At 54.2% G+C, this 24,422-nt stretch overlaps 5 protein-coding genes across 7 annotated transcripts; 3 read left to right on the top strand and 2 right to left on the bottom strand.

Annotated features, from left to right (window-relative positions):
- The first annotated feature begins 308 nt into the window (after positions 1 to 308).
- Positions 309 to 11,816, top strand: PTPMT1 (protein tyrosine phosphatase mitochondrial 1). The gene is made up of 4 exons (XM_075545723.1): positions 309 to 692; positions 764 to 844; positions 6,570 to 6,761; positions 8,074 to 11,816. The coding sequence occupies exons 1-4, from the start codon at positions 318 to 320 to the stop codon at positions 8,209 to 8,211; spliced, it is 786 nt and encodes a 261-aa protein (XP_075401838.1). The 5' UTR covers positions 309 to 317; the 3' UTR covers positions 8,212 to 11,816.
- KBTBD4 (kelch repeat and BTB domain containing 4) lies at positions 8,762 to 14,097 on the bottom strand. Of its 2 annotated transcripts, none has more exons than XM_075545719.1 (4): positions 13,948 to 14,097; positions 12,498 to 13,115; positions 11,003 to 11,109; positions 8,762 to 10,367 (listed from the first exon to the last, which is right to left on the bottom strand). In XM_075545719.1, the coding sequence occupies exons 1-4, from the start codon at positions 13,964 to 13,966 to the stop codon at positions 9,507 to 9,509; spliced, it is 1,605 nt and encodes a 534-aa protein (XP_075401834.1). In that variant the 5' UTR covers positions 13,967 to 14,097; the 3' UTR covers positions 8,762 to 9,506. The 2 variants fall into 2 exon arrangements, with proteins under 2 accessions (XP_075401834.1, XP_075401835.1); XM_075545720.1 differs by having other exon boundaries at positions 13,911 to 13,973.
- Positions 13,401 to 18,541, top strand: NDUFS3 (NADH:ubiquinone oxidoreductase core subunit S3). 2 transcript variants are annotated; one of them, XM_075545722.1, is made up of 7 exons: positions 13,401 to 13,531; positions 14,283 to 14,348; positions 15,337 to 15,434; positions 15,803 to 15,952; positions 16,936 to 17,061; positions 17,142 to 17,261; positions 18,293 to 18,541. In XM_075545722.1, exons 3-7 carry the CDS (start codon positions 15,360 to 15,362, stop codon positions 18,458 to 18,460), a joined length of 639 nt encoding a protein of 212 aa, XP_075401837.1. In that variant the 5' UTR covers positions 13,401 to 13,531; positions 14,283 to 14,348; positions 15,337 to 15,359; the 3' UTR covers positions 18,461 to 18,541. The 2 variants fall into 2 exon arrangements, with proteins under 2 accessions (XP_075401837.1, XP_075401836.1); XM_075545721.1 differs by lacking the exon at positions 13,401 to 13,531 and adding an exon at positions 14,029 to 14,175.
- Positions 18,542 to 19,320: 779 nt separating this feature from the next.
- On the top strand, positions 19,321 to 21,600 carry FAM180B (family with sequence similarity 180 member B). The gene is made up of 3 exons (XM_075548341.1): positions 19,321 to 19,384; positions 20,978 to 21,048; positions 21,220 to 21,600. The coding sequence occupies exons 1-3, from the start codon at positions 19,321 to 19,323 to the stop codon at positions 21,598 to 21,600; spliced, it is 516 nt and encodes a 171-aa protein (XP_075404456.1).
- A 1,099-nt stretch (positions 21,601 to 22,699) lies between these two features.
- Positions 22,700 to 23,872, bottom strand: C1QTNF4 (C1q and TNF related 4). The gene has a single exon (XM_075548340.1). It carries the CDS (start codon positions 23,870 to 23,872, stop codon positions 22,835 to 22,837), a length of 1,038 nt encoding a protein of 345 aa, XP_075404455.1. The 3' UTR covers positions 22,700 to 22,834.
- Between the last annotated feature and the right edge of the window lie 550 nt (positions 23,873 to 24,422).

Below are 24,422 nucleotides of genomic sequence, written 5' to 3'. Positions count from 1 at the left end.
CCAAGTATTGCTCCCCTTTGGTGGGGCGGCAGCTCCCTCCCTCTGGTGCGGGTGGATATGGAAAGTGTCCCAGTCCCTCCTTCCGCTGGGGCCACAGTTCCTTATGCAGGGGTCACACGCCCTTCCCTGGGGGTCACAGCCCCCTCCCTCAGTGGGCGGGGCGTGGGGCGTGCCACAGGTTAAGGTCTCAGTCCGCGCCCCAGCCCCTGGCCCCGCCCCGAGACCGGCGGCCCCGCCCCGAGACCCTGCCCCCAGTCCCTGGCCCCGCCCCGAGGCCGGAGGCCCCGCCCCGAGGCCGGAGGCCCCGCCCCCGAGCCATGGTGCCTGCCCCCGGGGCCCCGGGGCCTCCCGCCGAGTGTCCCGTCGCCCGCCCCCGGCCGCCGCCGTGCGAGAGGCTCTCGGCGCAGGCCTCGGACACCTGGGACGCCTCGTCGCCCTCGTCCTCCTCGTCCTTCCGGCTCTCCGCGCGGCCGCCCACGCCGGAAGGTTCGCAGCGGCTGCAGGCCCCGCGGGGCGGGATGGCGGCCACGGCGCTGCTGGAGGCCGGCCTGGCGCGGGTGCTCTTCTACCCGACGCTGCTCTACACCGTGTTCCGCGGGAAGATGCCGGGCCGGGTCCACCGCGACTGGTACCACCGCATCGACTCCACCGTGCTGCTGGGCGCGCTGCCGCTGCGCAACATGACCGGGCGGGTGAGCCGGCCGGCGGGCTGGGCGCGGGGCGGGCGCGGCGGGCCGTTTCTGAGCCCCTCTTTGCTCGGCAGCTGGTTCACGGCGAGAACGTGCGCGGGGTGATCACCATGAACGAGGAGTACGAGACGCGGTTCCTGTGCAACTCCTCCAAGGTGAGGGCCCGGGAGGGGGTGCGCCGCGGAGGGGGGGCGGGCAGACCCCCCACTGCGGGCCGGGACAGCTGGGCCACTGCGACCGGCGCGGCAGGTCACCCTGCCCTGTGAACACGTGTTCCCGGCGGCTCGGCGGCTCTGGAGGAAGGGCGGGCGCTCCAAGTCTGGGCTGGAGGTAGACAGAAACTGACCACGACAGGCATTTCCTTCCTTTCCTGGTGCTGCTGTAACAAAGCCACGACAAGTGGGTGCCCGAGGGAATGGGCACTGGGGCAGCCGTTGGGAGACTAGAAGTCCAAATGAGAGCAGGGGCTGTAGGGTCCTTCCTTTGGAGGTAGCCCCTTGTGTGCCTGGCCTCTTGTAGGACCTCACATGGGGCCTGCAGAGAGAGAGAGAGAGAGAGTGTGTGTGTGTGTGTGTGTGTGTGTGTGTGTGTGTGTGTGTGTGTCTGTGTGTGTGTGTCTGTGTGTCGCCCCTTGTGTGCCTGGCCTCTTGTAGGACCTCACATGGGGCCTGCAGTGTGTGTGTGTGTGTGTGTGTGTGTGTGTGTGTCTGTGTGTGTGTGTGTCTGTGTGTCGCTCTGCGTGTACCACTGTCCAGCCCGCTTGCTTGAATAAAGCACCTTCAGGACGGATTAGGTCTAGGGCCCACTCTGTGTTGGCTTCCTCACTTGGGTGAAGCTTCCCAAATAATGTCATATTCACAGGTACAGGAAACTCTGGTGGCATAGTGGCTACAGGTTGGGGCTGCTCACAACCAGGTCAGCTGTTCGAAACCATCAGCTCCTCCTCCAGAGAAAGATGAGGCTTTCTACTTCTGGAGAGAGTTACTCTCAGAAACCTTGGGGACAGGTCTACCTTGCCCTGTGGGAGCCCCATGAGTGAGAATTGACTTGATGCCTGTGAGTTCCCCACCCACATCCGCGCCCCCCAAAATACAAGGGCTAGGACTTCAATAGGTACCTTGGGTAGACAATTCAGTTCACAATAGCATTTTAAAGTTGAAAAGCCAATTTGCTCTGTAAACTTTCGCCCAGAAATTTCATCACAATGACATTTTTTTCGTTTTTAATGTGGCTAGTAAAAAGAATAAAACTGACAAACTCTGGCTGCGCCTTTGTGCTGTAATGTAGTCTTAATTTCAGTAATATAAATCAGAGGCAACTCTTCTGTGACTTGATTTCATTCATTTAATGATAATACTTTCTGAGTGAAGTGTGGATCAGGCATTGTATTAGACATTCAAAATGAAGGGCCTTAGTGACTCGAAGAAGAAAAATAAATGCTCCCCCCACACACAATAGATTTCGCATAAAACTACCTTTGAAAAACTATATACGGTTCATTTAGCTGAAAAGACGATAGGGTTTGGTTAACTGGGGGCTGGGTAAATGTTTATTCATGGTTTAGAGATCTGTATTGTCTTGGTTGACTAGAGAAACAAATTTAGACTCTTGTATAGAAGAAAGAGCTTTCTGTACAAGAGCAATTGAATATTGAGAAAACATCCCAGCCCAGTCCAGATCAAGTCCGTAAGTCCAACATTAGCCCATATGTCTGATACCCATCTGTACAGTTCTCTTCAGACTCATGAAACACATGCAATGACGCCGAATGCAGGAAGATCACAGCCAAGTGGGTGGGAAGTCTTGTGGATCCAGTGGGGGTTAGAGGCATCTCAGCACCGTCGTGGGTCTCCATGTGGCTCCTCCGGCTCCAGAGCTCTAGCTTAGTTCCATGTGTCTTGTCAACGGAGATGTTTCACAGGGAGTGAGCATGGATGCCACCTCTAGCGAGCTATTGATCTCCTTAGCAACTCCAAATGAGGTCATCAAGCTGCTACCTGATCTGATTGACAGGCTAAACTCCACCCCTTCACTCTTAATCCTCTCAAATTGACCACAGATTATGTAACTACCATAAGATCTGGAAGAATAGTATAGGGGGCGGGGGAGAATAGTATGGAAGTGGTATCTGACCTCTAACTTTACAAGGGAGAAAGAGAATCATCATTAACCTCAGCCATTGGTCAATGCCACCACTTTTTCCTCCTTTGCCTGCCACCAACTGCCCTCCCAAGGCAAGGCCTCATTATGCTGGATTTGGTTAATTCACTGCAATGACAACATGGTACTCACGGACAACATTCACAAATAGGGGGTTTACTAGGAAAGATAACAGGTTACAATTCAAGATCAGAAATACTCAGGTTCTTCCAGTCAGGAGAGTACCTTTCCTCAGCTGTACCGCAGTCACACCTCTCTGTTCCTCCACTTCTCAGCTACACCATCCAGTTTGCCTCTATCCTGCTCAAGCCAGTGTTATGTAGCTCTTCTAGAACTGGATAAATGCCCAAAGGGCCTACTCCTCTGCCACAAGCCTCAAAGGCCTGGGCCTAGTGTTCTAGATTAACTGCTTAGAAGCCACCTCCTCTGCCAGTGAGCCTTCGAGCCAAAAACATTGGCTTTATTTGTTGGGTGGGCTGCCGCTAGGCTGTTTCCTGCCTTTGATTCTTGGTGCCACTGCCTTTGCTGCTGCTTCTCCGCATTTCTGGTTCCGAGACTTCTGGCTCCTCGGTTAAGGAGGATAATTGCACGACTGGAGGTCCAAGTAATTGGCTTTGCTCTTGGTCTTTTTTTATGGACCACGAGATCCTTGATTCCTGCTTCTGAGATGGCTCGTTTCAAATGGCAAATCCTGCCAATCCCCACATTAGAGTCCCATCAGCTTTCATGGTCTTACCTAGTTTTTTGATGTGGCTGGAAGAGCCGTAATTCACCGTCCTTGAAGATCAGAGTCCCATCTCCACAAATTCAGCTCTGAAACCAGGGCCTCCAACCGGTTCTTTCTGAGTTGAGCCCCTGTTGACAATTTGCATTTTCATCCCAGATATACTGAATCAGAATTTACATTTTAACAAGCGCTTCTGAACTTGGGGTCCAACTAGAATGTATTGCCAAGTCCTGCCTGGAAACATCATTCCCATCAAATGCTAGTGCTTGTGGAGCCTTCCGAGGGTAATTATGAAAAGCTGTTGTCCTGTCTGTCTGTCTGTCTTGGTCATGCTTGACACCCATACACATTAGCATAGAAGAGTGATCTTGTGTGCTCACCTACTGCTAGCCTGCCCAGAGGCTGTTCTTTTCATCCTTTTGAAACCTTAAAGATAGTTGACTCGCCTAAAAAAAAAAAATAGTTGACTCATTTAATATATATAAGGCATGACATCCATTCAAATTCATTAATTTTGTGGGGGTGAAAGTATGTGCCGTAAAACATAGGCACTGCTGCAAGAGTTTGGATATGTGCAATCCAGTAACAGAGATTTCAGATTGCATATGTTGTTAGTCACTATTTTGGTCCTATGGTGTCACGTTGATCTCAGGTAGCTAACTCTCTGAAAGAACGTAGCGTTCAAGGCAAGCATTCTTTTTTTCCTAACGAATAGTTTTATGGGTTTAAACGTCTCATATCATACAATATAATCATTCAGTTCATACTGAGAGTTTGTGCAATCATTACCACGGTCAGTCTCACATTTTCTTTTCATACTCCTTGTTGTGACCTCCCCGTATCCCCCCCTGCCATGCCCCTAGGCAATGATCAATCCAGTTACTGCCTCGATAGGTCTGCCTATCCTGGATTTCACATACAGAACATCATACAAAACACAAACAAGAAGAAAATATCAATGATTGGGAAAAACTTCAAAAAGAAAGCAGAGACTATGAAACTGAAACAACTTTAAAATCTGCCCCTAAGGGGGGGGGGCGTCAAATGATGCTATTACATTGTAGCCTAACTGTGCCTGCCATAATCAACTATAGAATGCTGTCTGGTAATGAGGCTGTTCACATGGGTTTGGAGCGTCCACTGTCATCCCCAGCCTTCTGCAAGTCAGGTGTGCACAGTTACGCCCTCATACCATTCCCTCCATCAGATTTGGATTTTATTACTTACAATACTTGGGTCACACAGGCTGGTGGCCTTCTTCCACGTGGACTTGGATGCCTCATTTAGATAGCACTTGCTTGAAGACAAGCCTTTAAGACGCAGACTCTGATAGGCAGGCACCATCTGGTTTCTTCACCACTTAAAGCTAGCGGTCTTAACTGAGCTAAACCATAGTTTTAAAAGGACTTCATGGGATCGTTTAGATTCAAGGTTTAAAAATTGTTTCTAGGCAATAGACTTAGGGGTTCACCTGGTCACAACGAACTCAATCTGGTTTCCATGAGAATCCGGAATTCTGTCCCGTTTATTCTCTTCTTGATCAGGATCCTGATCTCTGGTCCTTGGCATGGCATACATTTTAAAGGAACAGATAAACAGCTCACTGGAATTCTCAGCGTACGTACTTTGCCACAGGCCTCAGGAGTTCTTAGCCAAAATGGTAACTAATTCATTAGTGTGGGTTAACTCTGGAACCACACCAAACTCACTGCCAACAAATCGATTTCGATTCTTGATGACCCTGTTGGGCAGTAAAGCTTCCTCTGGGATTCTGAGGCTCTACATGGCTAAGGCGCAGAAAGCTTGGTAACGCACTAGGCGACCAGTCCTCCTTTTGGAATAGGGAAGTCAAAAGCTGCTGGTAATCCACTGAGATGCCTGCCGTTTAGATGTGGGACTCTCACATGGGTAAGATGCAGCTCTTGTCATCCAGCTAGCCCTGAAAGATATCTTTTGGGCAATTTGTGAATTTTAGTGTGTCCCCAACTTTTCTTGTCGTCTTGATCAAATGCAAAACCCCAGGCAGAAGCCCTAGGGATTCTGCTCGAGAGACTCAGGGATGGGGGCCCAGGCTTGGGTGTTCCTCATTCAACTGGTGTGTGGGCCGCCTGCCATAAAACTCGGCGGTTTTTCACCAACTTTATATGGAGTTTTAAATATGGGCTTTCACTCTGAGGCAAAGAAATCACCTCTGTGTTCTTCGCTGGAGGGTCTACTAAGCTTTGAAGAGAAATAAGGATGCCCGTTCTGTTAGCTTCCTTTCACATCTGCCCGTGATTCTTTTTTTTTTTTTTTTTCCATCTATCTCCTTACAAAAGGAGAGCCCTTAGGGTACAAGTTGGGCTGCTAACCACAAGGTTAGTAGTTCAAACCCACCAGGCACTGTGAGGGGAAAGATGGGGCTTCTGTTCCTGTAAAGACTTCTCAGAAGCCCACAGAGGCAGTTCTATCCTGCCCTAGAAGGTCAAGATGAGTCGGTATCGACATGATGGCAGAGTTGGGTTTTTTTTGTTGATTTTTTAAAATCTCAAGAACAATGATTAAAGGGGAGTAAAATAAGCCCAGGAAAATCTAGTACTCCGAGCCTGTGGCTGGATCCCTCCACAGGTACCCTCCACAGGTACTAGATGCAAACACATCTCGTGGCACCAATTTTGCCCCTGAATTTCATACAGCTAAGATTGAGCTGACGATGCTAATGCCCAGAGGAGACTTTCGGGAGAACACTGGCAATCTTGCACCCTATTTCAAACTCGGCGGCACAGCTGCTGCTGGATGAAAGGCCAACAGGGGTACAGGTCAGCCATTGTCAAGGCCTTTCTGGAGGGCATTTTTGGGAAAACCATGTGTTCAGACTGTAGTAAACCTTGAAACACACAAACACACACACACACACACACACACACGCTTCACTGCCTCTCTGGGCACATCATCTTAAACCCACGTCATCAGGCCTCCCTCATTCTCTCTTCCATGCCGGCGGACCTGGCCAGGAGTGGAAGCAAGTTGGAGTTGAGCAGCTTCGGCTCAGTACCGTGGACATGACCGGTGTGCCAACCTTGGCGAACCTGCAGAGAGGAGTGCAGTTCGTCCTCAAGTACCAGTCACTGGGCCAGTGTGTCTACGTGCACTGCAAGGCAGGGCGGTCCAGAAGTGCCACCATGGTAGCAGCGTATTTAGTTCAGGTAGGCATGGCCTTTGTGGGCTGGCCTCAGTCAAAGGCCTCATTCCACTACTTTCCTTAGCCCAGTCCTGCCAGTGGGCCTCTCCGGAAGGAGCCCCGCCCCCAGATGCAGGCTATGGGGTGGTGATGTGGGATCATAGAAAGTACCTGAGCTTTGAAGCCTGGCAGGCCCCAGGCTTCGCCACCTGCCAGTGCTTTCGGCCTTGGACAGACATTGAAAGTGGCTTTGCCCGTCTCATGCGGTTCCCTTACACTGTGTCTTGCAGCCGGCATGAGTAAGTACGTCATGCCCTGGCTTCCAGCGGGTGCTCAAACACGGAGTTGTCCACTGCCAGCTGAAAGCTAGAAGTCCTCCTCATGAATAGGGTCAAGAAGTCTAGTACTGTCAATAACGCACGGTCCTGGTCACTTCTAGCCCTTGTTATAAATAGGGGGTCAAGCAATCTAGTACCATAGATGACTAATGGGCCTGTAGCATAGGGTATGCAGACTTCTCCAAGTGTTTGAGGGTTACCATGCACAGACCCTCATTGCCACAACCATGCTTCCAAACGGAATTCTGCCCATCTTGTTTTTACTAGCAGATGGTAGGCTTTTCCAAATCTCAGGCAGAAGTGTGGCCCTCTAGTCCACAACCCGCTGCCTTTGTCCGTTATCAGCATGGCCCCTACAGAGCCTTTCCCAGGCCGTGTGTGTTCAAAGTAGAGATGGGCCTGGCCGTGTTTGTTCTGTGGACGGGCAAGTATGCGGTGCGTCCACCACAAAGGCACTGATTGGTCAGTAGGACTGCGGGTGTGCTGGAGCCGCAAGATATGCTGGGCCAAATGAGAATTGAACCAGCAGGCGAGGCACCTGCGATTTTGGGGCCTTGTTGCGTTCTAAGCCAGTCTCTATCTTTGGGACACAAGGATGGCCCTCCTGATTATTATTTTTAAGTCCCGGTGATGAGTTGCATCGAAATACCTGCTGTACATTCTTTCCTAGAAATCTACCACCAACTGTCCAGCCCACATTGGAAACGGAGTAGGCCTAGGTGTCTTGAACTCAGGATCTCAGCTCATGTGTCCAACCTTCTTTCCCTAGGGTTTGGCAGAGAGAGAGGGGTAGAAAGGTGGACTTGTTCATCCAGCCCCTTGCAGTGTGATGGATGGAAAGTGGTTGCCTGAGGTGGTGGTGGGATTGTTTCTAAATCGTGAGGCATGCTGTCCAAGGTGTAATTCTGGGAGCCCTGTAACCCGCACAGCACATGGGGCAGCTCATGGACGAAGGGCGCCTGTACACCTCCTTTCTGCTTTCCAAACCGTACACTTCAGGTGCACAACTGGAGTCCGGAAGAAGCAATCCACTTCATCAGCAACATCCGGTCACACATCCACGTCAGACCTGGCCAGCTGCAAGTGCTCAGGGAGTTTCACAGGGTGACTGGAAAAGCAGCCCAGGAGACACCATGAAGTTCGGAGATGAGAAAGCGCTAAGACCATCCTGCTTGCTACGGAGTAAGAGTTTATCAGGACCAACGGGGCCTAAGCCCAGACTCGCCATACCAGAAGCGTGCTAGTAATGGATAGTTTTGCCTTGTCGTCATTGCATTTTCCTGAAATAACGGTTTCATGGCTAGCAGATTTAGTGTGGCTTCAATTCCTGGGATGAGAAACTTGGGCCAGAGATGGGTGTGTCTTATTTTTGTGATGGGGTCATAGTATTAATTTCAACTAAAAACTGAGTGTGCCCAGTGATACTGGGCACCGTAAGGCAAAGACACTGGACACCAGGAAAAGAGAAGCGTTCAGCTCTGGCTCGGCCGCTGTCCAGGCTGACTCCTCTGGCCCCGCGGTGTGGTGGGGTTTGGCGGGGGCTTCCCCTCCATTCTGGAGCGGTGATTTTTATGTGGAGAGGAGAGCTGGGATAAAATCAGTCTTGCTGACTTAGAAATGTGTGGGTGTGTAATTAGTCCCCTCTAGGAAGTCACCCCTCCAGGATTCCAACACACATACACGCACATGCCTTCCAAAATTTTATTTGTATCAACAGTAACTGGCTCTTGACTCAGCTTAGAGCCTTTAAAGAGTAGAGTTTGGAAAAAAAAAGTTTCTACCAATTGGCAGGAGTCCTTTCTCCTTCTTTCTGGCTTATGCCCTTCCTACAGAAACAGGAAGTATGTCCCTCTTGCCAGGCTGGTAAGAAAACACTGGAAGGAAGGAACATCCTTAGGGGATGACACGTACTTTCAGCCTCATCCACTCTCCCACATAAAGCCTGCAGGGAAACTCTACCAGCTAATTCTTTGTAGGAAAGAAGAGATTTAAAAAAGACTGCCCCAACTTACTGGCCACTTTGCAGACAAAAGTAGGACTGGGCATCTTTTTGTGTCTTGGGATCACAAGGTGCTTCTATTTAACACTGATCAGGTGGGGGTGGTGGCGGGTGCTGTTTGTGTCTAAGGTCTGAGAGCCAGCCTGCTCTCAGGCTAGTGAGACAGGTTACTAAGAGAGAGCAGCCACCTGGGGGCACTGGGGGCGAGGCACACACAGTTCAGGCAGCCAGCTGAGAGCAGCGATTGAGAGGGCCTCAGGTAACAACCATGATGGGTTCAGGGAAGGGCTGAGGCTCTGCCATCCTAATCAACACCATATTCTGAATTGGGGTAGGGGGGCCCACGGGGACACAAGGGCTTGAGAATTTGGAGGGGTACAGAACTGAATGGGGGAGGGCACAGGAGTCAGGTGCTCTCCCCTCCTCCACAGCCTTAGGCCAACACAAACTGCAAATTGGTAAGCAGCACCTTAATGCCACTAGTAACAGTGATAGCTGAAGTCGCAGGGTCGAGCTTATAGGTGTTGGTGTCCCCCTTTTTGTACCGGTCCCGGAACACATAGATGCTCCCGTTGCAGCTGGCGATCTTCCAGAGGGATGGGGCCGAGCTCCAGGCCTCAGGAAGGCAGAGCCTGGTGAAGCTGTCAAGCAGGGGATTGTAACACACCAGTGAGTCCCCCTCGGCCACGATGAACACCAGATCCTTGTGCACAGCCGCATGCATGCGACCGGCACAGGGCAGTGAGTAAGGCTTGACGTGGCACCTGTCGGTCTCTGTGTCAAAGCACTGGATGAGCCGGGATGGTTTGGTGAAGAAATCCAGGTCATTCTCTTCCCCGCCTAGTAAGTAGATGACCCCGTTGAGGTTGGCGCCAGCTGCCCCTGACACAGCCACCTCCAGCTGCGTGGTCTCCGTCCACACATTGTCACCTACCCGGTAGTAGATAACTGCGTTGGAAAGGGTGTCCTGCAGCGTCTTGCCACCCAGGGAGTATATGGCATCTTTCCCGGGCACTGACACAAGGGTGTGCTGCAGCCGGTCTCGGGGCAAAGGTGCGCACCACTCCCAGTCCACAGTGTCGTTATTGCACTTCCACATGCGCCGCGGGATGGACCCACCCACCACATACAGGTCTTCACCGTGCTTGCAGGCTGCTGTGATCTGGTGACACAAGCTGTTTTGGCCACTTATACTGATGGAGTCGTCTTCTGCGCAGTGCAAAGACACAGCCAACGAGTGGGTGCGACATGACTCTTTCCCGATCAGGTAAATATGCACATTCTCCTCCGTTTCCTGTTGGCAAAATTACAAATGGCATCTCTCAGAGCCAGGCCAGGGTTCAGCTGGGTGCATATCCTTAAGGGCCCAGACCACACGCGATGATCTTGCTCTAACCTCCTCTCCTCTAATCATGGGGTCCACATTCCTCCTTCAGCCACCTCGGCAGGCTACTTGGGGACTGAGGCCCCTGCACTCAAACATGCAGGTCTCATCTGAGTGGGTGCTTCAGAGGAGGACCTTGAATGGTTCGTTCTGTCCGACCCCGGGTTGAGAATCTACCTTTCCACCTCAGACAGAATGACTCAGAATCCATAGGCTAACGAAGTCTCCAGGTGATTCTTATAAGATCACCTGCACAGCTGGGGGACATTAAGGATCCTGGGGTTAATGTCCATTCTGATTCAGCCCATCAGGTGGAGAGGCAGGTTCTCTGCAAGGATCTAACGGGAATGAATGGCTTTGAAGCTCTGCTTCGTATGTGGAAGAAAACCATCCAATGAAAAGAGTTTCTTCAAGGAGCTCTGGCTAGTGGCTTCTGGACTCTGAAGTCTCTTCTCCAGCTCCAATTACCTTTAAGGAAGATGTGACTTATACTGCTGGCCAAGTGCATGCTCACAGGGTCTCAGATCTTACAGAACCGGCCTTACCTTCAAGTTAGTCCTGAGAGACTCGGCAAAAGCCTCTCTTTCTTCTTTGTTAAAGTTGACCCAGGTTTCTATGGCCTCTGTTGGGTTCTGGGAACAGGGAACTCCATCTGTGGGCACCAAAGGAAAGGTAGTCAGTCAGTGACAATGCAAAGGGAACACACAGTTACAAGTTTACCCCGCTTGTCGTTTACTTAGAAAGGTATATGTGCTTTGTCTTTTAATAATTTATAAATTATTAAGGGTTCATGAGGGAGGGGGGAACGAGGATGGAGGGGTAGGGAAAAAAGGAAAATGAGTTGATTCCAAGAACCCAAGCAGAAGGCGAATTTTGAGAATGATGAGGGCAACGAATGTATAAGGGTGCTTTACTCAATTGATGTATGGATTGTATAAGAGTTGCATGAGCCCTAATAAAATGATTTTAAAATTATTTTATTTTTAATCATTTTATTGGGGGCTCATGCAACTCTTATCACAATCCATACATATATCAATTGTGTAGAGCACATTCGTACAAATTCTCGCATATCTGTGTCTTATGTAAGACATAGACACATTGGGCTGGAATCCACAAGGTCAACAGTTCAAAACCACCACCTGCTCCACAAGATGGAACTTTCTACTCCCATAAAGGGTCACAGTCTTGGAAACCTACAAGGGGTTCTACCCTGTCCTATAGGGCTGCTACGCTTCGGTATTGACTAGATGGCAGGGAGTCTGGTTTTTGGCATATTTGTATAATACCTATTTTAAATGTTACATAAAATATACTCACATGGGAAATTTTTAAGTATGCCTAAGGCAGTCTTTTTTCTTGCTTCATCAAAATGAATGGCTTGTGTGTGTGTGTGTGTATATATATATTCTCTCTATTTTCCACAGGAGCAATCTGCTACTATAGACTCACACCTAAAGCCCTGCTAGGCCTTAGGTACAGGGTCAGGAGTCTTACCTAAAGTTGGCTCATCAATCTAAAAGCTTTGTTCTTTTTTTTTTTTTTTTCATTAAAAAAACATTTTATTAGGGGCTCATACAACTCTGATCACAATCCATACATATACATACATCAATTGTATAAAGCACATCTGTACATTCTTTGCCATAATCATTTTCAAAGCATTTGCTCTCCACTTAAGCCCTTTGCATCAGGTCCTCTTTTTAAGCTTTGTTCTTTTACTACCTTGATTCAATTTACTTGAGAAACTAGTTCCGCAGGTACCTGCAGAGTGCAAGACAGATATGAACATGTACACACAGTTAAGAGTAGATTCTAAGTACAAACCGTTCCACGTCACCTCTGATTTGCCTGACTGCTTCCTCGGAAAGGGCATCTCTGACAGCAGACACACTGCCTCTCCAGCCTACCTCTCTCAGGTCTACCAGGTACCATGATGCAAAGGAGCACCAGGACGCCTGAGCTTGCCAGTCAGTCTCTGGCACAGCCTCTGACCATACCCAAGTCGGCGGGTCTAAGGTGCCCTCTTGCCAAACTTACCCGAGATGATATCGGTGAGCAGATGGTGGGACAAGTGGAGGAACTCCTCTGTGCCTTGCAGCTGGGCCAGGTGGGTCTTGGCATAGTGCTTGGCAGCAGCATAGAGCTCAGAATCACTGTGCCGATCTGCCAGCCACATCACCTGCAGGCAGTTTCCCACCTGCACGGTGCGGGCCAAGAATCGAGAGCATTCCTCAAAGAGAGACGTCAACTGATACATGTCTGACACCTCATAAATCTCCTGCAGCTCGTCAGCTCGCAGTTTCACAGTCCCATGGTAGATGAAATCAATCAAGAGCTGGAAAACAGACTCGCTGACATCCTGCAGCACGATCACCCGGTTGTGGGCCTCCTTCAGGTTGGAGGTGAACATGGACCGGAAGAAGCAGCTCTGGGCCGAGAGCACCAGCCGGTGCAGCTGAAACTCTCGACCTTCCACGGAAATGGTGACGTCGGCAAAGAGCTCCTCTTCCAGACACAGTTTCATGATCCCCTTTGCCACCCGGCCCGAGTGCGACCGGTCTTTGAAAGTGTAGTTCACAAAGTAGTTCTCATCCATGGACGCTCCGGGCTCCTCGGGGGACTCCATGGCGGTTGATCTCTCTCGCTGCCGGCTGTCTGCAAAGCAACGCCACCCTCAGTAAATCGCTCAGGGGACTCACGGCCGCGGTCTGCGAATGCAACTCTCCCAACCGCGGGGGGCGGCGGGAGCCCCGCTTGGCCTTAGCACCCTAACGTGCCAAGGAAGTCGCTGCCTGCCCCCGACCCAAACTGCGTTCGTGGTGCGGTGGCATCCACCCCCAACGAGACCGGTAAAAGCGCCGGCTCTGGGTGTTGCCCCGAGAAAACACGGCGCATCCGCTCCACGGGGCTAGCCAACGGCTGGGGGTGTCGGTACAAACACAAAAGCAAGGAGCTCAAGGCGGCCTACGCTCCTGCCCGCTCCCTGACCCAGTCACTAGCGACGGCGAAGTAGCGATGACGTGAGCAGCAGAATCGGGCAGGAAGGACCCCCACATCTCACGGGAACCCAGGTTCTTCACTAAGGGGCTCGCCTGGCGACACCTGGCAGCGCCACATTTTCTCTTTGCTGCGCTGCTACCCGCCGGCTTCCTCGCTCGCCCCAGGACTTCCCACGGCTCCGTGTCCGACCCGCGACAGGGCCCGCCGGCCGTCCCCCGGCGGGACCCGCGCCGCCTGGAGTTGCCTGGGCAGCGGTCGCCGGGGAAACCGTGCTTTCCCGGGCGGTCGGCGCCCCGGTCGGAAGCTGGGCCGGGGGGGCCCGCGGGGGGAGGGGAGCCGGCCGGCCGGCGGCGCGTTCCCGCGACCCCCCTCCTCTCCGGCGGCCGGCTCGGCGAGGCCCTTGCCTGCTCTTCGGCCTACGCCGTCCGGAGCAGCTAACGCTGCGCTTACCTCACCCTTTCCACACCTGCCCGCCTCGCTTTCTCACCTGCGCTCCGTCCTTTCATACCGGAGACCGGAACCTCTGCTTCCGGCTTTCTGCCTCCGCCCGGAAGGTGATCCGCCGCACACTCGCTTCCGGTCCGTGCCCTTGGGGCTCCGTGTCCGGTCAGGTTGTTTGCCCGGCTGCCGGGTCTGCGTCCGGCGAACATGGCGGCGGCGGTGGCGGCGCGGGGCTGGTGGCGAGGGCTCGTGGGGGCCACGGCGCTGGCCCGGGGTGAGCGAGGGAGAGTCGGAAGGAGCCGGGGGCAGGAGCAGCGGGGCGCCCGGGGGAGGGAGTCCCTCGGGCCTCACCCCGCGCCTGTGCCTTTCTCTCCGGTGCAGGGGCCCGGCGACCCTCCACACTGTCGCTGCCCGTGAGGACAGCGAGCGGCCAGGCCGACACGCGCCGTGAGTATGTGTGGGCAGCGCGCCTCTCCAGACAGCAGGCGGCAACCCCTGCGATCCTTTCGTGCGAGGTTGGCCATTGCCCTTGGACGGGATGCCCTTCCACGGGATGCCCTTCCCTGCATCCTCCTGGAGACCTGACTGCAGCGATCCTCACCCCGCAGGCAGAATCCTCACTCCGCGTGCCCGTGGGAGCCCTTGTTGGGCCCACATGAACGATCGAGCTACTGAATTGTGTGATAGGTCGAGTTTGTGCCCCCAAAAAAACTGTTGAAAGAAATTAAAAGGAAATTTAAAAAATAGCTCAGCCTGAGCACCTACTCAGTGTCAGGGCCTTCCTGAGCGTTTTCAGTGCATGATCTTAGGAGATCCTCACAGTAACTTTCTGAGAGAGATGATGTTATGAGCCCCATGTTAGGCAAATACAGTCCTGAGAAGGAACTCGCCCAGAGCATTAGAACCACCCACAGAGCTGGTGCTGGGGTCCAGAACCAAAGAATGCTTCCCCTTCGCTCTGCACCCTGGGATTAGCGAGTGCTATAGTGAACGGGCAGACACACAGGGTTGCAGTCAACACAATCAGACTGGAAGTCTGGCCTTTCCCCCTTCCTGGGCTTCACAGAGAGCCGGAGTGGTTTCCACTATAGCTCGTCTGTGAGGGTTCTTCAGCTTGATGTCCTTCCCTCGAGAACTTACTATGAGGCAAGCGGTAAGGAGGAAGTATTAGAATTTCTGATTCCTACCCTCCAGGAGCAGGAGAGCCAGGACGTAGGGGGTTTTAGCACACTTGCAAGCCCAGTGAGGAAGAGCCAGCAGACTGGTTCCCCAGGAGGGACGCCTGCCCCAGGCGCAGGAATAAAGGGACTCTTAGTGGACTGGGTACTGGAGCTGCCATCTTTCGCTGAGGCTTCATTCACCCCCTCGCCCCTTGTCAAGGTTCTACAGTGAGTCTGGTGCCATTTCCTTCGCTAAATGTGCTGTTTCCTTCCAGCCACTGTCAGACCACGGAACGACATGGCCAACAAGCAACTTGCAGCTTTCGGAGAGTATGTGGCTGAAATCCTGCCCAAGTATGTTCAGCAAGTTCAGGTACTACTGGCTGCTGCAGTTTGGGTCTGGATCAAGAAAAAGCCCCCAGGGTAGCACTACTAATCCAAAGGTTGGTTTTTGATCCTGCCCAGCCGGGCTGTGGAAGAAAGGCCTGGTGACCAGCTTTCATAGATGATCATTATGAAAATTGTACGGCCCTTGGTAACACACGGGGGACTTTGGGTGGAAATCAGCTCCGTGGCAGGGGGTTTAATTGTGTGGGGATCTAGAAAGAACTATCTTCCCAGGCTTGCAGCTTCAAGGAAACCGCCAGGGTTCCACCATCACCAACATGGGCTTACCCAGGTGATTCCACCTGAAGGTAGCTGGAGTCTTTGTTTCCCCGCTCACCCTGCCGGTACCTGTAGGTGTCCTGCTTCGATGAATTAGAGATCTGCATCCACCCTGATGGCATCATCCAGGTGCTGACTTTCCTCAGGGATCATACCAACGCACAGTTCACATCCTTGGCCGACTTAACAGCAGTGGACATCCCAACCCGGCAAAACCGTTTTGAGGTGAGCTGGACATTTTTGAGAAGCCACCTCAGTTTCAGTAAGTTCTCGATGTGTTTAACTGTGAGTACTTACTGCTCATGCTCTATATGTAGACCTTGGGGATCGAGGGAGAAATAACATCTGAGATGTGCCTCCAGAATTCCCCCTATTCTAGTGAGTGGAAAAGACACACAATACGTGGAATGTTAGAGGGACACTTGAAGAACACAGAGAGACACTTATTACTGTCTGCAAGACTTCTTGGAAGAGTCGGGGGAGAATTGAGAGAGTGGATGCCCAGGAGTCCAGCCAGGAATTAGGCCAGTGAGGGTGAGGTGAGGGAACCACAATGGCTTCCCAGACAAGGACCTTAGCTCATTCCAGGAGCACCTACAGTTGCGGCCCAAGGCTCTGAAAGTGCAGGCGGTTCAAGTTAGGAAGGAGCTCTGTTCCTGAGTGTCTTTCAGTTGAAAGTGTAGGTAATGCAGGACAGGTGCATAAGGTCCTTGTGCAGCCTGCCTTCAGGGCCAGGAAAAGGAGCCCTGGCGGCACTAACTGGCAGGCATTGGGCTGCTGACTGCAAGGTCAGCATTTCAAACCCACCAGCTGGTCCATGGGAGAAAGAGGAGGCTGTGAAGATTGATAGCCTTGGAAACAATATGTAGGGTCGGTGTAAGTCAGCGGGTTCAATAATTTAAAAGCTGAAAATGCATCAAACATGGGTGATTGTAATGAAGAGCTAGTTGTGAGGAGGGGTTGTTGGTTCAAAGTAAGGACAAATGTGCATTCCGTTAAGGGCAAGCAGTTGTCCTCAGATGTTCATAAAGTGGGGACTTGGTATAATTATAAATAACGGATCATCTTGAGGCTTTAAATGCCAGAACAGAAGGGCTGTTCGCAGAGTAGAGCCCAAGCCGATGGTGTATCCTCACTGTCGATGCTCCCACTCAGGGATTCCACCCCCCCCAGCCCCTCAGCCTGAGAACTCCCCCTGTTCTCCCTAGATTGTCTACAACCTGCTGTCTCTGCGCTTTAACTCACGGATCCGGGTGAAGACCTACACAGATGAGCTGACCCCCATTGAGTCCATTGTCTCTGTGCACAAGGCCGCCAACTGGTATGAGAGGGAGGTGAGTGTCAGGCATGGCGGGCAGGACCGCCTTATGGAGCGGCGGGGACCACGGGGGCCTGAGGCCTCTCTCTCTTCTAGATCTGGGACATGTTTGGAGTCTTTTTTGCCAACCACCCTGACCTGAGAAGGATCCTGACAGACTATGGCTTTGAGGGACATCCTTTCCGGAAAGACTTCCCCTTATCTGGCTACGTTGAGGTAAGAGTCTTGGAAATGGGATGGCAGTCTTGGGGAGGGACTGGCTGGAACCTGGGGGCCCCCAAACATGGCAGGGAATGTGGTGGCTTCAAATCTATGGGGCAAGTTACTCTGTTTCTCCTGGATTATGTTTCCTCAGCTAGCAAATGGAGTAGGTTTGTAGCAGTAGTGAGCGATGTGACGTGTCTGTCAAGCCTGGTCGTTAGCCATGGTTATTGTCGTCACGGCCGCTGGAGGACACTTGGGGCTTTGCCCAAGGTCTGAAAGTGGAGGGTCATGTGATCCTGGCCCCGGATCCCAGGGAGGCAGCTCATTGAAGGCCCTAGAGAGTGACCACAGGGCCCTTAGACGTTGCCCTTCAGGTGCTGCAGGGTTTTCATTGGCTGGGAGATGGTCTGTTGTGTACCTGTGTACCCACATGCCTTTTCTAGCCAGGACACTGTCCGAAATGCGGCGATGTCTCCTGCTCTGTCAGCCCCCGGATACTGGTTCCTGGGCTCTGCATGCTCTCCATTTCTCACCAGCAACTAGGCAGAGCTGCTTCCTTCTGTTCCGTTCCCTCACCCGGTCACTGCTTTGACTCTTCACCCCAGCACCTGACCGTTGTCCCTGTCCTAGCCAGCTGACCCTCCAGTCATGAAAAAGATGGTGGCAAGTTGACGTCAGTGCCTTGGACCCTGACAGTGCAGCGTGTCCGCGCCACACGTCTGCACTTGCCTGCTCACCACTTGTTTGCTCATTATGGTCAGCCACTGCTGCTCCCTAATCTGGGGCAGTGTGTGAGCGTGTCGTCAGGAGTTAGTTCTGCCGGACAGGGAGCTCCAAGTGACTGGGGCATGGGTTAGGAGCCTCTAGCATTAGCTGGCCAGGATATGACCCTGGTGAACATACTGGCTGCCTGGGAAGAGGCTGCTCTGGAGCCAGGGACAGAGTGAGAGGCCTGGGTCAGTGACTGGTGGTCCTGTGAGGGCGGGCTCCGTGGTGGCTGTGGCCAGCACAGCCGAGTATTCAGGCCTGTTCTTTCCCCACAGCTACGCTACGATGATGAAGTGAAAAGGGTGGTGGCTGAGCCGGTGGAATTGGCCCAGGAGTTCCGAAAGTTCGACCTGAACAGTCCCTGGGAGGCTTTCCCTGCATATCGCCAGCCCCCGGAGAGTCTCAAGCTTGAGGCTGGAGACAAAAAACCCGAAGCCAAGTAGCTCCAGGGAAGGCACGTGGATCCTAGAAATCGTCTCACTTATGATTATCCATATCAATAAAGTCCTTTGTGACTCACCGTGTCCCTTGTCTGTGTATGATGGGCACGCTTTGGTGAGGCAGAGGGGGGCGGCTGCTAGCTGTGGTTCTTCTTTGCTCCAAATTCTCCTAGTGCACAAGACAGCAGCTATCGAGGTGGCCCAGAGGAAGCCTGGAGCAGTGTCACAGTTGTAGCTCAGCAACTTCTGGAGAAAGCCCCTTGTTCCAACAGACTGCTAGGCGGCAGCCGAATGGGTCCCAGAGGCTGTGTGGAACATCAACAGGGCTCTGAGTCTCAGCTCCGGTCTGGTTCCAACCCCACGCCCTGCTCCCTGCAGGTCTGGCCTGAGAGTTGGCAGGCGGAGGTCTAGGCTGGGGCAAAAACACAAGCTGCAAATCTGCCTGCCTTCCAGGGACACTGCTCCGGACCCACTCTGCCCTTCTGATGCTCTTGGCTGTAAGGGGCTCCCTGGAGGAGAGGCGGGGCGGGGTGTTGGCTCTGGGATGTTTTGGGAGTGAGGCCAGAGGAAGTTTGCGTGCTTCTGGGCTGCTGTTAGGAACACGGGAGGGCAGGCTAGAGCGATTTGCTACCCTGCACCTTGTTTCTATTAACTGAGCAGCCAGCCCAGCTGGGCAGGAACCAGATGAGGGAGCCAACAGCCCCAAACTCCCCATTTCCAAAGGATGGAAGGGCCCTGGGAGGCCACAGCCAGCCTCTCCCTGTTAAACACTGAAGACTAGCACACAGCAGTGCTGACGCGCCTGCAGGGAAAGCTGGAGCCCCATGTGGCAGATGGCTGGGGAAGTGAGGATGCTGCAATTCATGTGGTGGCTCGGGGTGGCTGGCTGCCTCCTCTCTGGGGTGGCTGGAACCCTGCCCCAGGCAGGTATGGAATGGTGCTCGGGAGGTCAAGGAGGCTGCCAGTGGGCTCTGAGCTGAGCAGGGTGGAGAAAATGCAGGCCCGGTGGGGCACAGGCTGACAAAATGGTGTGGACCCACTCCCGGAACTGCGAAGGTCTAGGTAAAGCCAAAGGGAAGTGGCCCATGGTGCCCTGGAGGAGATTGGCCCTGAGTTTATGGCAGGTGGTAGCCAAAACAGGGCCATTTGACATACTTGGGCTGGGGACAGTTCATTCTAAGGCTCTGTGACACCCTGGGGTGTAGGAGGGAGGAAGCTGAAACACACCCAGGACTGCCTTGTGCCTGGCCCTCCTCTAAGGAGCAGGTCTTCTACTTAGGCAGTGTTGCTGACACTGTTGCATTGTTTGGTCCCCAGAGCAGAGGGACGGGGATGGAGGTAATGGGTTTTGTGACCCGCTGGCCTGAAATTGCTGACCAAGGGAATTGTGGGAGGTGGAGGAGGCATGGTGTGTGTGTGTGTGCACATACGAGGCGGTACCCCCCACCCCCAAAAAAGGAAAACTGGGAAGAACTTTCATAGTATGAATTTTTCCCCTCTAGGTGAACATTGAGCAACTTGCTCTTCATGCACTCAGTGGTGTTAGCTGGGGAGGCTCTCTCTGGCCACAGTGAATTTTTTCCTGTAAGTTCCCCTGGAACCTCCTTTTAAAAATGTGACGGTCAATTTAAGAGAAAAGGGTGCAGCTGTGAACTTGTGTTTCCTGCTCAGGAAAGATGTCACAGAAACTGTTGTGATGTTGAACACAGCTCACAAGGACAGTGCTTGGGGAAAACTCAAGTGGTTTTCTCCTTTCAAAAAAGGTGAAATGTCGATTGACGACAAACTCACTCTGGACATCCATCAACTTGCCAAACATGGAAATGTCAACTCATAGTGCATTTGGAATTCATTCTATTTAGAGGTTCTAAAAAGACTGCCTAACAGTGTGTGACCAAAAAAGGCCTGATTTGTGGCAGACGGGGGACCAGTTCTGCCACCACGGCAATGCACCTGCTCACACAGCCATCTCAGTGCACCAGTTTCTGGCAAAAAACAATATGCCTTTCTTGCCCCACACACCTTACTCACCTGAGCTTCCTCCATTTCCACAACTAAAGAGGGACATGAAAGGACAGCGATTTGACGATGTAGAAGAGAAGAAAAAAATGAGGGTGTGGGTTGTGATAAGAGCTGTAAGAGCCCCCCAGTAAGTGATTTTTTAAAAAATGAGAGTGGGGCTGTCAGCCATCTAAACAGATGAGTTTGAAAACTGTTTTCAAGAATGGAATCGCTGGTTTGACAAATGTCTTAAAGGTCATGGCGAGTACTTTGAAGGTGATAAGGTTGTTTTGTAAAATTTAAATATTTACCTTTGGGAAAAAAATTACGGGTTTTTTTTTGGGGGGGTACCCTTTGTCTATGTGTGTACATGTGAATGGGAGGCATGTAGAATGGTATCCCTGTCCTTTTAGAGGTAGAACTTCTAGGGACCCCTACCTGACAACAAAGGACACCCCTGGGGAGCTGGGGTGTCCAGAGTTAAGCGTGTCAGGGGTGTGGCTTCTCTCTCTGCTCCAGGGCAGCCTGTGGACAGCGACAGCATGGGAGAAGGCCTGCAGGAGCCAGAAGCCCCAGAAGTGATGTTTGAGGTCTTTTCTCCCAGCCTGGGGCATGGGTGGGAATGTCCAGAGATCCCCGAGCTCGGGGTTTGGAAGGGCATGTCTCTGGGAGAGGGGAGGGCAGCCCAGCATGAACCCTACTGCCTGCTCATGACCTTGCCCCCAAGCCCCAGCCCACCCCTGACCTGGCTCTCCTTGCAGTTACTCTGGGCTGGGCTGGAGCTGGATGGCAGAGGGCAGCTGCACATTCAGGATGAGGAACTGGCGTCCACCCACCCAGGCCGCCGCCTCAGGCTCCACCTGCAGCACTGGGTGCCCAGCGACATGGAGGGTGTGGAGCGGAGGCTGCGGCAGCTGCGACACCTGCGAGAGGGGCCTCCTCTGAGCCCCTGGGAGTTTCAGCAGCTGCTCCTCACAGGCCTGTCCTGTGTGTATCGGCTCCACGCGGCCAGTGAGGCAGAGGAGCGGGGCCGCTGGGCCCAGGTTTTTGCCCTCATGGCCCAGGAAACACTCTGGGACCTGTGTAAGGGTTCCTGCCCCCCCCCCGGGACCAGCCACCTTCACTGGGGCCCTGGGCCTTGACCTTTAACCCCTTCCCCTGACCCTCCCTCCCACCTGTCCTTGTCCCTTGCCCCCAGCACCCTCTTGGACCTAGACCCAGTCAGGGCGGGAACTTCCACCTGGCCCCTTCTATACTTCTATGTCCAGGTCTGTGTTTGATTTGCACTCTGGACCGTCCTGTATCCCCCAGCCCCTCTCTCTCTGAGCCGTGCTGGGCTGACAGTCAGGGCTCTGGGTCCCAGGCAGCAGGTGCAGGGCGAAGGGCAGGCCTTGCCGGCAGTGTAAATGTGTGTGTGATGGGGCGAAGAGCCAGGCTTGGCAGAGATACTAAAAGGCCACGTGTTCCCAGGTATCGATCCAGCCCAGTCCCTGCCGTCTACCTGGCAGATGGTGAGAGCATGTAGGTTCTGCAGGCATTCTGTCACTTAACTCTTGAGATGGCACTTTTACACCCAGCCAAGGCTCTGGGGTCCCTGAACCACACATGTCCATGTGGGTTAGGAGAGACTGGACTTGAGGGCATTCTGTCTGTTGGAGGAGTGGAGCAATGGGGGTGGGTGGGTAGGCAGAGCTGAGATGAACGTCTTGGAAGAGGAAGTGGTGCTGAGGGGACAGACATGGAGTCCACGTGACACGGCTGGGGGTTGGGCCAGGAGCAGCCCTGATCCCGGGTAGTCCTTCCCATAAAACGTTCCGTTCTGGCCTCCTGGTCTCCATCCTTCTCTGTGCGAAGCTGTCCAGCTCCCGCCCTGGGCAAACCACCCTCCCACCCTGGGAAGGCTTGATGTCGGGACAACCAGGGGTCACCTCCCCCTCCAGTCCTCCCCACCCCTCTGTGTGCCGTTCCTTGCATCCCACACCCAGGGCAGAGGGTCGCTGGTTCTGAGGAGGAGGATGTGGGCTACACCAGGGGGAGTCAACCCCAGAGTGAGCCAGCAGCGAGAGGGTCAGATGGGAGGGCTGCAAATGCATCAGTGGGAAGGACGTCGGCACATTCCCTGGTTGGCACCCGCTCACGGTCTGACCACCTCTGCCCGCCCACCCCCACTGGGCGCCTGGGGGGGGGGGTCCGGGCCACCTTCCCTGTGGCCCGACAGAGCACAGGACCCGCGGGGAGACAGAGGCCGGCGCTGGCCCACTTTATTGGCAGAGTCCAGCGGCGCTGGGCAGGCCGTCATGCTCGCGCCGGCGGGGAGTTCGGGCCCAGACTCGGCATGCAAGGCCCGGGCCGCCCCGGGCTCCTCTCGGCCGGGGCTCAGAGCTCGGGGAGGCCGGCACCCGGCGGGCGGGCGGCGACGGCGCTGGCGGCGGGGCCGGGGCCGGGGTCCGGGCCGGGGTCGGCGTCGGGGTAGACCAGGAAGCCGGAGAAGGTGATGTACTTGCCGTGGTTGCTGTAGGCGCCGTAGCCGTCGTGGTCGTGGCTGAGCAGCCAGACGGCGTCACCGCGCCGCAGGGCCAGCATCACGCTCTGGCTCTGCATCTCGCGGCGCCGCGACGCGCCGTCGTCGTAGATCATGGCCTGCACCTCGTCGCGGTTCTTCATCAGCTTCACCGAGAGCGTCTTGCGCGGCAGCTTGCCCAGCGTGAAGGAGAAGAAGTAGGCGCCGGGCAGGCGGCAGCGGAACACGCCGGCCGCCGCGTTGAAGTCGCCGCCGATGTTGACCAGCTCGGTGTCGAAGGCCAGCGGCCGGTGGCGCGGCCCGGGGTCCGCGTCCGAGCCCACCAGGCTGCGCGTGCGCGCCGCCGAGAAGGCCGAGCGCGGCTCCGGGCGCGCGCGCGGGCCGTGCGCAGGCGCGTCGGCGTCGGCGTCGGCGGCGTCGGCGTCGGCGTACACCAGGTAGCCGCTGAAGGTGGCGCCCGGGGCTCCGAGCGCGTACTGCGGCGCGCCGTGCAGCCGCAGCCACACGGTGTCGCCGTAGTCGAGCTGCAGCATGGCGCTCTGGCTGGCGGCGCGCCGCGCGCCGGGCCGCCGCTGCTCGTCGAAGGCCAGCGCCTGCACCTCGTCGCGGTTGCGCACCAGCATCACCGACAGGCTCTTGTGCGGGGCCTTGCCCGCCGTGAAGGAGAAGAAGTAGGCGCCCGGCACGCGGCAGCGGAACTGGCCCCGGGCCGCATCGAAGTCGCCACCGATGTTCACGTACACCTTGTCGAAGGTCACGGCCATCTCCGACGTGCCCTCCAAGGGAGTGGTGCGCGCCGCCGAGAAGGCTGAACGCAGTTCGGAAGAGCCGGGCGCCGGGCCCAGAGCCCAGCAGGCAGCCGGGCCCAGCAGCACCAGCAGGAGTGGCAGCATGATGCCTGGGAGGCAGAGGGCATGCAAGAGAAGGGATGAGCTCAGACTTGCCTCCCCCCCCCCAATCCCGCTGCACCCCTGCGCTTTCCCAAATACTTGGACCTCAAACCTCAGCCTACCTCACAGTGACTTCCAGGCCTGCTGGCCTCCTACCCCCAGATCTTCACTTCAGTAGAGCTCTGGTGGCATAGTGATTAAGTGTTGGGCTGTGATCTGCAAGGGCAGCAGTTCGAAACCACTGGGCGCGCCTCAGGAGAGGGATGGGGCTTTTCACTTCCGGAAAGAATGACACGGGCAGTTCGGCCCTGCCCTGTACAATTCCCATGAGTCCGAGTCAGGGCCAGTTCCCACGATTCCGAATAGACTCAGTGGTAGTGAGGTTGGGGCTTTGAAGTCTGGAGTGGGGCCTGAGAATTTGCATTCCTAGTACATCCTGGACCAAGGACCACACTTTGAGAACTACTGGGTTAGGCCACTCATTCTTCAACCTTTTTTTTTATAAGTACTCTAGACCCACAAATAGAAGCTTGCACACATCCACCACAGATAA

The sequence above is a fragment of the Tenrec ecaudatus genome, chromosome 4 (assembly GCF_050624435.1).
Source record: "Tenrec ecaudatus isolate mTenEca1 chromosome 4, mTenEca1.hap1, whole genome shotgun sequence".
In the NCBI taxonomy this organism is placed as follows: domain Eukaryota; kingdom Metazoa; phylum Chordata; class Mammalia; order Afrosoricida; family Tenrecidae; genus Tenrec; species Tenrec ecaudatus.
Note: the sequence above shows the minus strand (reverse complement) of the source record. Positions and strands in the feature narration are given on the sequence as shown.